Source organism: Lampris incognitus, chromosome 4 (assembly GCF_029633865.1).
Source record: "Lampris incognitus isolate fLamInc1 chromosome 4, fLamInc1.hap2, whole genome shotgun sequence".
NCBI lineage: Eukaryota > Metazoa > Chordata > Actinopteri > Lampriformes > Lampridae > Lampris > Lampris incognitus.
This window is the reverse complement of record NC_079214.1, coordinates 12,744,598-12,757,322: the sequence shown is the minus strand read 5'-3', so window position 1 is coordinate 12,757,322 and position 12,725 is coordinate 12,744,598. Positions and strand designations below refer to the sequence as shown.

General features: G+C 40.6%; 1 protein-coding gene across 1 annotated transcript; it reads left to right on the top strand.

The window, feature by feature from the left end:
- Nucleotides 1-986: 986 nt before the first annotated feature.
- LOC130111606 (ephrin-B2-like) lies at nucleotides 987-11,227 on the top strand. The gene is made up of 5 exons (XM_056278838.1): nucleotides 987-1,093; nucleotides 1,635-1,918; nucleotides 3,109-3,201; nucleotides 4,225-4,332; nucleotides 10,833-11,227. Exons 1-5 carry the CDS (start codon nucleotides 987-989, stop codon nucleotides 11,225-11,227), a joined length of 987 nt encoding a protein of 328 aa, XP_056134813.1.
- Nucleotides 11,228-12,725: the final 1,498 nt, after the last annotated feature.

Sequence of the window (12,725 nt, the reverse complement as noted above, 5' to 3'; positions counted from 1 at the left end):
TATACTATACAAGTATGCGGAAAGGTTATTGCCATGTGCACACTGTCCACCTAGCCATTGCTCGTGTGTGTTCTTTCTTGTGCGTGACTTGTGCATTTCTATAGCTTGCCTATGTAATCTTATGCCGCTGTGACGTCTGAATTTCGCCTCGTGGATTAATAAAGTGTCATCCGGTTTTTGTTCTGCGTGCGCAATGGAGACTGGATGGGAGCTAGACTTCTGGGATCCCAGGCTAACGTAAGGGGGAAACGGAAAGTATTTCTAATTTGTGTAAATACTGCAACGTAATGTATTCAGTGTGATGTAAAGTTATTTCTGCAGCTGCAAGATATGACGAGCCGAACTCCCGCTCGAGGCGGAATTGTTGCCTGCGCGGCTGTGAGTCATCAATCCCCGCCAGGAAAATGAATGGAACTAATTATATAATAATGATACAAAACTATAAAACTATGTGAGATGTTATCCATCGTGCCTTGTTCTCGTTAGCCAAATTCTTTAATTTTTTTTTTTGGTTTCTGATTGTATGTTTCTTCGGAATATAGGAATAAAAAACTAATAGAGTCTGTCCCCCCGTCCAAAACCATTCTTAGATCACTTGTTTTAACTGGAACGGCGGAGTTCACGCGCTACAGGACCAGCACGATAAAACCTCCCAACCAGCAACACGCCTTATGATTGGCTGGGCGGAGCGGTCAGTCAGCTGGCTTGCTGACGGACCCTACGTGTTTAACCTATGGATGTTTTTCGTCACGCGACTGTTTTTTTTTGTTGTTGTTGTTTTTTTCAAGCCAATTACTGCTGGAAAATGTGGCAGGTTTCACGCGACCGTACGAGAGAAAGTCGCGCGGTGGAAACGGACCTCGGCATGTGTGAGCCGCGCGTGCACGGGGGGCCGGGGAGGAGTATGCGCTCGCGCGCCACATGAGTTTCCTCTCGTTGTGTTTTACGATAGCCACCGGGTCTTTATATACTCCCGAGCCCATGGGATGGAGCAGATCACATGCCGTTACCACTGTGTGACCCTGTTGACCATTATTTGCTCCTGCCGCGCCGTCGTCCTGGAGTCGATTTACTGGAACAGCTCCAACACAAAGTAAGTGGATCGATATGATGGCAGTTTAAATGCAAATGAGAACTTTTTTTTTGGCTGCTGCCTTATTATTATTATTATTATTATGGGATGTACCAAGTTTTAGTGACCTGAGACGGAACAATAATTTAATGGCAAACTGAGATGTTGCTGTCCACACTGTAATGCTGAATTTATCAACATTGTTGCAGGAAAAAGAAAAAAAAATCGAGCTGCGTCGACTAAATTATATGCATGTGTACGACGTGCAATAACATCCGTCTAGCTGATGTTACGAAGGGGTTTATAAACCTTATTTGCAAACAGTAAGATGAAAAGTATTTGCATAATATTTCTGATATGATATTAAGTGCTGTAGCAGGTTATCATCTTGCCTTTGATATATATTGTATGCCAATCTACATAGACTGTCTGATAAAACGACAAAACAAGGGACAAAATGCATGAAGCGTGAGTCCATTATGTGTTTCACCGGTATTATAATTCATTTTTTGTTCTGTCTCTCTGTCTCTGTTCCTCTCCATCCACCGACCAACACACACAGATTCACTCCCGGCCAGGGTCTGGTCCTCTTTCCTCAGATAGGGGATAAGATGGACATTGTGTGTCCATGGGTAGGGGGTCCATCCGGAGGAAAGGAGGAATTCTACAGGGTATACCTGGTGTCCAAAAGTCAGATGGAGAGGTGCACAATCGACAAGACAGACGCTCCCCTGCTCAACTGTGACAAGCCTCATAGGGATGTCAAGTTCACGTTCAAGTTCCAGGAGTTCAGCCCCAACCTCTGGGGTTTGGAGTTCCTCAGAGGAAAGGACTATTATATCACCTGTGAGTTCAGTGTCGCCACGTTGCATTTGTGTCCGCACCTTACCTTTTTACAAGTGATCATGGGTTGCAACCATGGCGTCTATCAACGCATGTTTTCCTGCACTAAATTCTAAAATTGTAAATCTTAAAAAAAGCAACGTCACTCGTGAACTGAACCGCCAAGACGAGCACTGGGTTTCTACGAGCGTCATCCGTGGGACGAGGAAGCTCATCGTCTTCGGCTTCCTCTCATTTTGTCGCATCACATCACAGTCAGATGTGTCCTTGTTTACTGGGGCGCTGCTGGTTAACCAGCATCTGAGGGCCGAGTGTTGCGTGAGACAGCGAGCGAGTCTTACCATGTAGACTCACCCCCTCGTCTACCTCACCATGTTCTGACAGCACACTTTGCACTGACAGGCCAGTGTGATTCTAAGAGCTTACATGCCCCAAATCACACGAGGCTTTTACAGCATCAGGCAGATTTGACGGGAGCTTTCATGGCACCATAGCTTGTAGCCTGTGAGACATTGTTATATGACCTAAATGGGCGTAATAGGGCTATGTGTGTGTGTGTGTGTGTGTGTGTGTGTGTGTGTGTGTGTGTGTGTGTGTGTGTGTGTGTGTGTGTGTGTGTGTGTGTGTGTGTGTGCGCGCGCATGCATGTGAATGTGCATTAATGCATGTGTGTATGGCTTGTTGTTGAGACTGTTGTGTGTGTGTGTGTGTGTGTGTGTGTGTGTGTGTGTGTGTGTGTGTGTGTGTGTGTGTGTGTGTGTGTGTGTGTGGTATTTGTGTATGCTCCCTTTGAATGTTTTTGCAGAGGGTCTATGTGTGTTTTTAACAAGTCACATGTGATCTGCTAAAAAGAGACTCATTCACTTTTCTGCAAAAAAAAAAGTGCTGTTAATGTGAGTGGGATGGGGTGGCGGGCGTATGTGTGATTGCCGTGTGCAAATAAATCATTGTTTTTGTTCCGTGTCATGTCATGTGCATGGCTTTTTTTTTTGCATGTGTTTTTGTGTGATGGGAGTAAATTGTAATTTTCTGCACGAACTGTTCCCAAAAATTATTGTAATGAGAAGCAGCAATGCTTGATAATCTTGCACGGTGGTGGTGGTGCTGGAACGTCACTAACTTCAGAAGCTACGAATTCAGATATTTAAATTCCCATACCTTACACTAATACTCTCCCTCCCTCTCTCAATCAGCCACTTCTACCAGCTCTTTGCAAGGCTTGGATAATACCAGCGGAGGAGTGTGTAGAACCAAATCCATGAGGCTGGTGCTGAGAGTGGGCCAGAGTGAGTACTGTCAGAGTAAGAGAGCTCTTACGAGAAGAAACCTCAAATATATCTTCAACCAGCTGTTCATATTTGTCAAATTCGACGTTTTCACCTCACTGGCATTACTAAGTGGTCAGATATTCCAGATCGGCATTTATTCCCGTGTGGAAGGATTACTCCCATGAATTATTTTAAATCCCTAATTCAAACCACTGGCAGCTTAAAACCACCGGTATAATGGGGCATGCTATCGATTTGGACTTGACACTGCAGTCGGTATAATCTCTTATCATAACATGAGATCAGGCAAAATTGTCCATTTCACCCATTTTTATTCTTGAAATCTACATTGGGACTTGTCACATGGGCAGTTTGATGAAATAAACAAGATCCAGTCCTTGATACCACCGAAAAGCCTCTTGTCAGTCCACCAATTAAGAACCTGCAGAACCCCAATACGGATAAAAAAAAAAGAGGCACATTGACCCTTTTTAGTCACATTTCCACACGCTACCTTTGGAAAAGTTTGGAATTACTCAGAGGTTAATATCTAAACCGAAACGAGTCACACTTATATGACCATGTGAAGATGAGATTCGTTTATCAAAACTTGCAAAACTCAAATTTTCTTAAAATTTTGAAGTGCTTTCAAGATAACAGTATAAAACACATTCCAACACCATTTGTATTGTAGTGTTAACAGTGCTTTGTTTTTGCACCTGGCCTGCTAGGACATACAGTACATGTGTTATTATGAAAGCAAGGATTCCCAGAATATTTTTTATACACACAGCTTAACGCCATTTCATACACTCCATCTGCATTAATCTAGGATGTATGTGGTAATAATAGTGTAAAAAATACCAAAGTGCACTAGTGTTGCACCTTCTGGATATGAGTCCTACCCATTTGGGGCATAACCGAGTGAGTCTTTCAGCTGTTATGATGGTTAACAATGACAGTGGCATTTTGAAGGAAGGATGTGTATAGTGTTTATACCAGCATGTCAGGATGCTGCTTAACCACCCTTCCTCATTCCAGGTCCCTCAGACCCGTATACGACTCTCCAGGAGTCCCCTACGAGATTCCCACCCAAACAGCCAAAGTCCAGGGCCACGGACCAATCCACTGAAAAAAAAGGTATGAAAAGCAATTTAAAAATTTTTTGATATAGTAAAATGACAGGAGTATTAACCCTAACGTGCATGTCTTTTTGTGATGGTGGGTGAAACCGGAGCACCCGGAGAAAACCCACCGCAGACATGGGGAGAACAGGCAAACTCCACACAGAGAATGAATGGGAGGACCCCCAAGGTTGGACAACCCCGGACCTTCTTGCTGTGAGGCGACAGCGCTAAAACCATTGGGCCACTGTGCTGCCCATTTTGCACAGTATTTATATAGTAATGTTGCTATGTGAAGTGGATAGATTTATGGCCTGTGCAAAGTTTGAATTCTCCATCTGCTTATTATCACTGCATTTTCATGCCAGAAATAGATTATTGTTATTGCTCTTGGGAAGTCAGAGCTTCATCAGTGACTAGTTTCTTCTGTCACCCACAGTGGGTAATAGGACAGGGGTCTTTACCCAGGCCACTTGTCTATGATATTCTGCTCATGCACATGTCCACAGACTGAATCTGAGATATGGACAAGGTTACACTATAGCAACATACAGACTGCCAATCGAGGTCTCTGTTCAGAAACAACAAACCTGCCATAATAGAGAGCATACTTGTAAGTAAATGTTAGTTGAGCATCATAGGCGTCAATGTTCAATTTGGGTTTCAGTTCACCAGTGGGACATCACAGGCTTAAGTGTATTCTCTAATTTCTAGTTTAGAGTTGGACTGATATCAGAGGTCACATTTAACGTTTCATGTCTGAAAACGTTGAACACAGCATGATAAAACATGAACCAGCATTTCTTTCTTTATGTAAATGGCTAATATTGTGTTTTTTGTACCATTATCCGTGACTGTTCGAAACGACGTCAAGGTCTGTGAGGGAGTGGTCTAGTCCTCATTAATATTCAAGAGTGGAACTTTGAGTGACAGGTACAAGTAAGGGTCAGTGGCAATGGTGGGTGGGATTTTATAGTTTGATGATTTCATCTGATTGGCTGTATGTAAATGAGTGCGTCTGACGCTAACTTCCTAGCTTTGCGTTAGCCTAGTGCTAGCTTAACGTCAAGATCAACATGCCGAAAAGAGATTCTGGAAACAAAACCTGTGCATCACTGCTGGAACAACAAGTCGAGGGCTTTGATGGTTTGTGCTCGCCGTTACCTTTTGCACCAACTAAGAGCCCGGAACCGAAGAAGCAGCGCCCCAAAGATGGGGAAGAATTGGAGGGCATTTCAATTGCTGACATCTTTAAAGCGGTGATTGATTTGGCAAAACGCTTCACTACTCTTGAGCAAAACATAGCCAAGAACACTGACGCCATTACCACAGTGTACGAGCAGCTGAAACGGACGGCGATTCAAGTAAAACAGAACAAAGAACATATGAAAGAGATTTCGGGGCAAGTCTCGCAACTGCAGAAGAGAGGCGAAGAGGCTGAACGTTACAGCAGGCGATGGAGTTTACGCCTGCATGGAATGAGAGAGACACCTGCAGAAAACGTCAAAGGAGAAATCATCAAGCTTCTCATATTGCTCGCTCCTGAAGATAAGGACAAGATGGGCTCTCTCGTCGACACGGTGCATAGAGCTGGAGTGCAACGTGAAAATGCAACTCGGCCCGGCCTTGTGCATTACACAATGCGATCCTTCAGAGACGAACTCATGAAGTTTTCCCATGACAGTGGGATCTTGAAAGAGCGGAAACTACTTCTCAAGGAAGATCTGACACAGGCCGACAAAATGGAAAGAAACAAACTCTGGCCACTTGTGGAAGCAGCCAGAAAGCAAGGAAAACGCGCCGTCTTTCGTGGTGCACAAGCTTATATTGAAGTAAAAATGGTGACCCGTTAAGTTAACATGTGAGTTTAACAGTCAGTGTTCCAGCAAACAAGCCACAGTTGGACTGACTTTTGATAATACTAAATGGTTTAAAATGCACAATTGAGTGGGTTGGTACTTAAAGTTATAGTTGAGGTTTACTGTTGGTAAGTACCTATTTCATTATCTTTCTACCATAGTAAGAAGTTGTGTTTGTTTTGTTTTTTCAGACATCAGCTAATCTTTTGTTAGTTTATTTTCTCAAAGTATGACGAATTTTTAGTTTGGTGCTTTAAATTTATGTTCTATCAATGTAAGGGATTACGTCATAGCACTAAAAGGAAGGCACTTTTTCTCTTTAGTAGGTGTTATAATGCAGATATAGTTTTCTTACAAGAAACTCATTCATGTAGTGATGATGAAACATTTTGGAGATCCCAGTGGGGGGATACAGTGTATTTTTCTCATGGCTCAAATCATTCCGCTGGAGTCGCAGTGCTACTGAATAGATTTAATGGTGACGTACTGGAGTCTGTTATTTCGGAGGAAGCACGGTGGATTATTTTGGTCTTAAAAGTGGACAATCTTCTGTTTATTACTTGCAATTTTTATGGACCATATAGGACAGTTAAAGCAAAGGATATGTTCTCTAAGCTCTCTTTAAAACTGACAGACCTTAACAAAGATCCTGTTGTTATTATTGGAGGGGACTTCAGTGACGCTCCAGATGATGAAATGGGTCGATAGCTTCCCAGATCTTCGTTGTCGTTGGGTTTTAAGCCTACATCATTTATAAGTGATCACCTCTTGCTTTCAGATGCTTGGAGGTTTATGAACCCCAATGTCAAAGATTATACATGGACCAACTATAGCAGATGCTGTCAGTCGAGAATTGACTTGTGGTTATTATCATCACAAGGATTACTGTTCATTTCAGAGGTTACTCGTTCTCCGCTGTCTGATCATAAAATAATAAGTCTTAGATTAAAGGGCTCTAAAGAAAACTCAAACATCAGAGGATATTGGAAGTAAATAACAATTTATTGGATGATAAAAATTTGAAGGGAAATGTGAAACTACTTACAAAAGATATTTTTAATGAAAAAGAAATGACTCCAATTCAACCATGGGAATTCTTTAAATTTAAAGTTAGAGAAGTTGCAATAAAACGTAGCAAAGAAATAAAAGACTAAACTCTAGCAAAGAAGATCTCTTAATGAACCAGCTATAGTTGTTAACTTCTAGGCACAATTTATCCGAAGAATTAAAAACACTTAAAAGTCTCAGTGAAGAACTTGATAGAATGAGACTCACCAAGGGGGCCTTCATCAGGTCAAGGGCTAAGTGGTTAGAAGAGGGGAAAAACATTTCCAGTTACTTTTTTGGTTTAGAAAAAAGAAATGGGAAAAGAAATAATATTGCATCTTTTAATGTAAATGGTATCATTAGCTCTGACCCTAATAATATTGCAAATTATATTACCTCCTTTTATAGCAAATTATATACATCCGAATTTAATCTGTCAAAATGTGACACATTTATGGAAAATGTTAAAGAATTTATCCCCCTGATTTCTGAAAAATTCAAAGAGAGCTGTGAAGGTGAGCTTTTAAGTTCAGAAATCACTGAAGCTGTACACTCAATGAAATTAAGGAAATCACCCAGAAATTATGGTCTCTCAGTAGTATTTTATGTTTGGTTTTGGGATTTAATTAAGGACAATTTATTACTCATGTTCAAAGAATGCATAGCTAGAAAGGAGATGACAACAACCATGAAACAAGGTCTGATAACCCTAATTCCTAAACCAGATGAAGATAATTTAGTAATTGAAAATTGGAGGCCCATTTCACTTTTAAACACAGACTATGAAATTTTATCACAGGTTCATGCTAAATGCTTAAAAATGAATCTAGGAGTGATAAGTGAAAACCAAAATGGTTTTATGGTCAAGCGTCACATTAGTTCTAACATCATATTAGTATTAGACTTAACTGACTGTTCGAACTACATAAATTCAAATGCATTATTTGTATTCCTTGATTTTTATAAGGCATTTGATTCAACTGAACAGTCTTTCATTATACAAGCCCTGCACGTTTTTGGGTTTGGAAGTAACTTTATCAATAATATTGCCATGTTCTATAAGGACACAAACAGGTCTGTCATTCTGTATCCCAACGTTTCAAAAAGGTTTCCCATTTCAAGAGGTGTAGTATGTCAAGGAGGTCCTGTTTCTTGTTTTTGATTGTTGCTGAACTTTTGTCTTTAAATATTTCACATAGTCCAGATATACAAGGCTTAACTATTTTTAACAGAGAGATAAAAATTACACAGCTAGCTGATGACACGGTATTATTTCTTAAGGATAAATCGCAAATACAGAGTACATTACATGTAACTAGTGAATTTTCAGAAGCTTCCGGTCTTAAGCTAAATATAAACAAAAGGGAAATTTTATGTTTATATGAGACTGAAGAGAAACCTATGTTTAATGTCCCTGTTAATGTGTAAAATACCTTGGTATTCACATTTCAAAGGATATGGCTCTCAAGACGGCCGCTAAATTTTCTTCCTAAAATTAAGAAAACCAAGTCAATTCTTAATATGTGGCTTCAGAGAGATCTTTCCATTTTTGGAAGAGTGTTATTGACAAAGACTGAAGGAGTATCAAGATTGGTTTAGCCTACCTTGTCCCTCTGTGTTAATGATGTGCTCTATAAAGAAGTTAATAATTTATTTATCAAATGTGTATGGAAAAACAGACACCATTGCCTTAAAAAAGAAATACTCCGATTGGAGAGAGCTGAAGGATGATGGGAAATCTTAGATTTTGTCCATTTAAATTGCACCTTCAAGATCAAATGGCTTAAAAAAATGTTTGGAGCTCCCAGAATCATTATAGAATTTTATACCACACAATATATTTAAAAATGTAGGTGGCTTAAAGTTTCTAATGGGATGTAATTACACTGTCTCTAAATTGCAGATAAAACTCTCAAAGTTCTATCAGCAGGCTTCATTGTCTTGGAAATGATGTTATGTTCACAACTTTTCAGCACGTAAGGATATAATTTGGAACAATTGTAGTGTTGCTGTTAACAAGAAATGTATACATAAAGAGAACTGGATTGAAAGGGGTATAATCTTTGTTATAGTTTTGTTTGATGATAAAGACAATCTTTATAGTTATGAAAATTTCCTAAAAGCCAAATCTTTTCCAGTCAAATATAAAGAATTTACTTCTGTGATAAGGGCAATTCCCACAGGTATAATTGAATTAATGAAATGTCACTTAGGATATCAAAATGTTAATCTTCAAATACCTTGTTTAAAAGCTAACGGAATTTGAGTCCGCGGTGGTGTAGCGGTCTAAGCATCACGCAGTACGAGGGTGGGTGTTTGAATTAAAATAGGGATCGATTGGCCACTAAATTGGGAGAAAAAAGGGAAAAATCAGAAATAAATGTATATAAAAGTTAATGGAATAAAATTAACAGACATGAAATGTACCAACAAACATATAAGAAAAGTGCTTTATGACTATGATAAGATTTCAGCCAGAGGGGAAACCTTTCTGGAATTCACAATTGGATGACATAAAATGGTGTAAGGCTTGGCTGTGCCCATTTCAATTCTGTATCTCAAATAAAATGAGAGAAATCCATTTTAAAATTTTACTCAACATCTATCCATGTAACGCATTAATTTCCACATTTGCTGACCTAGAACTTGATGGCACCTTTTGTAGCGCTGAGCCAGAAACGACTATGCATTTGTTTTGTCACTGCCCTTCCTCATCTGTGTTTTGGAGTGACAGAGAATTGTATACTTAACAAGACTGGACAGTCTATAATAAGTATGCCTATAGACATTATTGCTAAATTTGAATGTGAAAATAAATCTTTAAATGACATGATGAATCTTATAATTGCACTTGGTAAATTTCACATTCTCTAGGCCCCTCCCAAACCTTGGTGCTTTTCTGGTTGAGTTCAATATGTGTATGGACACATTGGCCCTTATGACGAATTAAAAAAAGTGAACGCACACTGTCATATTATAAGGAACTATTTTCTGTAGCCTCTGATTAAGTTTCATTGACTTTATTTAGGTTATTGTTTATCATGTTTAGATACTTTATACTTGTTAATTGTTTACTTTGCATATTTAATTGATTGTCTGCCTTTTTCCATTTCACTCGTAGAAATTTGAATTATATAAGAACGTATGTTTCACTTAGCTAAAAAAAAGTTCTTTGTGACCTTCAAACTTTGAAAATATACGATGTCTTGAACATATGTATTTAATGTTTTTTTTCTTCATGTCCCCTGCTGTATTGTTCTGTATTGTTTATAATTGGTTTGTGTATGTGTGTGTGTGTGTGTGTGTGTGTGTGTGTGTGTGTGTGTGTGTGTGTGTGTATATATATATATATATATATATATATATATATATATATGATGTTCTCTTTGTGATGTTTTGAATTGGATTTAAATAAAGTTTTGTTTAAAAACCAAACAAAAAACAAAGAGATCTGTTGTTCCAATCAATAAACTTGTTAAACGAGAGAGAAAAAAAAAAGAGAAAGAAACCGGACTAGGGAGCGAGCTCTTGAGGAAGTATTTTTCCTTATTGGAACATCCTCACTGGCTTGCTCTTACCTGTTCCCCTCCTTCCCTCCACTCTGTACTGTCTGTCATAGTGGACTCCGGTTCAGAGACGGGAGAAACTCCACCCGGGGTCAGCAGCGGCTCAGGTCCTGGTGTATTCATCGGCATTGCCTCTGGCTGTGTCATTTTCGTGCTGGTCATCGTCGTTCTGCTGGTGCTGCTGTGGAGGTGCCGCCGCCGGCCGTCCGACCCCGATGGCCCCCGGTCTGCCTCAGTGTCCCTCAACACCTTGGCCGTGCCGAAGCGGGACAGCGTCAGCAGTGACAACGTGGGCTCGGATCGCAGCGAGGTCGTCTTTCCTCTGCAGGCGTCTGAGGGCAGGGTCTGTCGTCACTATGAGCGGGTGAGCAGCGACTATGGGCCCCCGGTCTATATTGTCCAAGAGTTACCGCCCCAGAGTCAAACCAACATCTACTACAAGGTCTAACACGGCAGCGGCTCTCGATCGAGCGCTGTTGTTGACTTGAGTCTGTCCTGTTGAGGATGCCGTCCGTGGCTTCTTGGGGGTCAGGTCTGGCTTTGCGGTAAACTCTCACGGAAAGCTGATGTGTTTGACTACCCACACGAGGGACAGACGCCAGTGTAGTGATTATTTATGATGTACCTCGTGTGCACAGTGCTGTTGAAACAACATTCCTTTTTTTGCAGATAAAAAGACTCATGGAGGAGAATGTAATTTATTATTTAGCGATCATTCGGTGGCGGACGAAGGTCTTTGTTTCTATTAACTTCCTCTGTGAGAAATGGTAGGAGGTCATGACTGAACAATAATTGTGATAATGGCTATGCCCCCCTCCCCCAAGCAATATAAGTAATGGTTTGTCACTTACATGCTACATACCCCTGTTATGTATGTACGATAAATGTGTATTCAATTTACTGGGCTAATTTGATGAAGACGTGAATTTGTAACCATTGAACTCTGTTATTTATTTCTTTTTTTTTTATGCTGTTCATTTAACTGCAAAACAAGATTTTGTGGCTTTTGAGGAAGTAAAAAAGAAAAAAAAAGAAAAAAGGAATTCACAGTGAATCTGTCTGGCCGATCATGTCTCTATGTGTAGTTAGGTATATCAGCGCAACCGTAGTTAAGACAGCATTTATGTTTTGCCTTTACGCCCTGTAACGCACACACACACACACACACACACACACACACACACACACACACACACACACACACACACACACACACACCACAAGGTGTGACATGGTGTGGGGACCCCTCATTGACTATATTCATTCCCTAGCCCTCAACTATCATAACTACATGCCTAACATTACCCCTAACCTTAACCTAATCCTAATTCTAATCTTCACACTAAACCCAAGTCCTAACCCTGAAATAGACCCTTTTCCTCATGGGGACCCATAAAATGTCCCCATAAGGTAGGTGGTTTCAGGTTTTCCTATCCTAATGGGGACAAGACAAAATGTCCCCATTAGGATAGGGAAACCTGATACACACACACACACATCATGTCTCCCTATACCAGTGGGGACCCCTCATTGACTACATTCATTTCCTAGCCCTTGACCATCATAACTAAATGCCTAATCTTATCCCTTACCCTAACCTTAACCAAATCCTAATCCAAACCTTAACCCTAAACCCAAGTCCTAACCCTAAAATAGACCCTTTTCCTCATGCGGACCCATAAAATGCCCCCACAAGGTAGGGTGGGACACACACACACACACACACACACACACACACACACCAGGCTCTGCTCCACAGCCTCTTGATGAAGGTATTGAACACTACATTGGTATCGCCTAAAGCAGTGGTTCTCAACCTTTTCGGGGTCCTGGACCCCCTGCGTATTTTTGATCTACCCTGAGGACCCCTCCACCTGATCTTGGGGGAGGGGGGTTGCAATTTGTAGAAACAGCAGAAACTGCATTTTAAATTGCATTATAGCATT

Excerpts from the sequence above, each read along its gene's own strand:
- LOC130111606 (XM_056278838.1), top strand. The coding sequence starts at position 987 with ATGGAGCAGATCACATGCCGTTACCACTGTGTGACCCTGTTGACCATT. Across the intron at positions 1,919-3,108 it reads AAAGGACTATTATATCACCT|CCACTTCTACCAGCTCTTTG; the intron begins GTGAGTTCAGTG and ends TCTCTCAATCAG. Across the intron at positions 4,333-10,832 it reads TGAAAAAAAAGGTATGAAAA|TGGACTCCGGTTCAGAGACG; the intron begins GCAATTTAAAAA and ends TGTCTGTCATAG.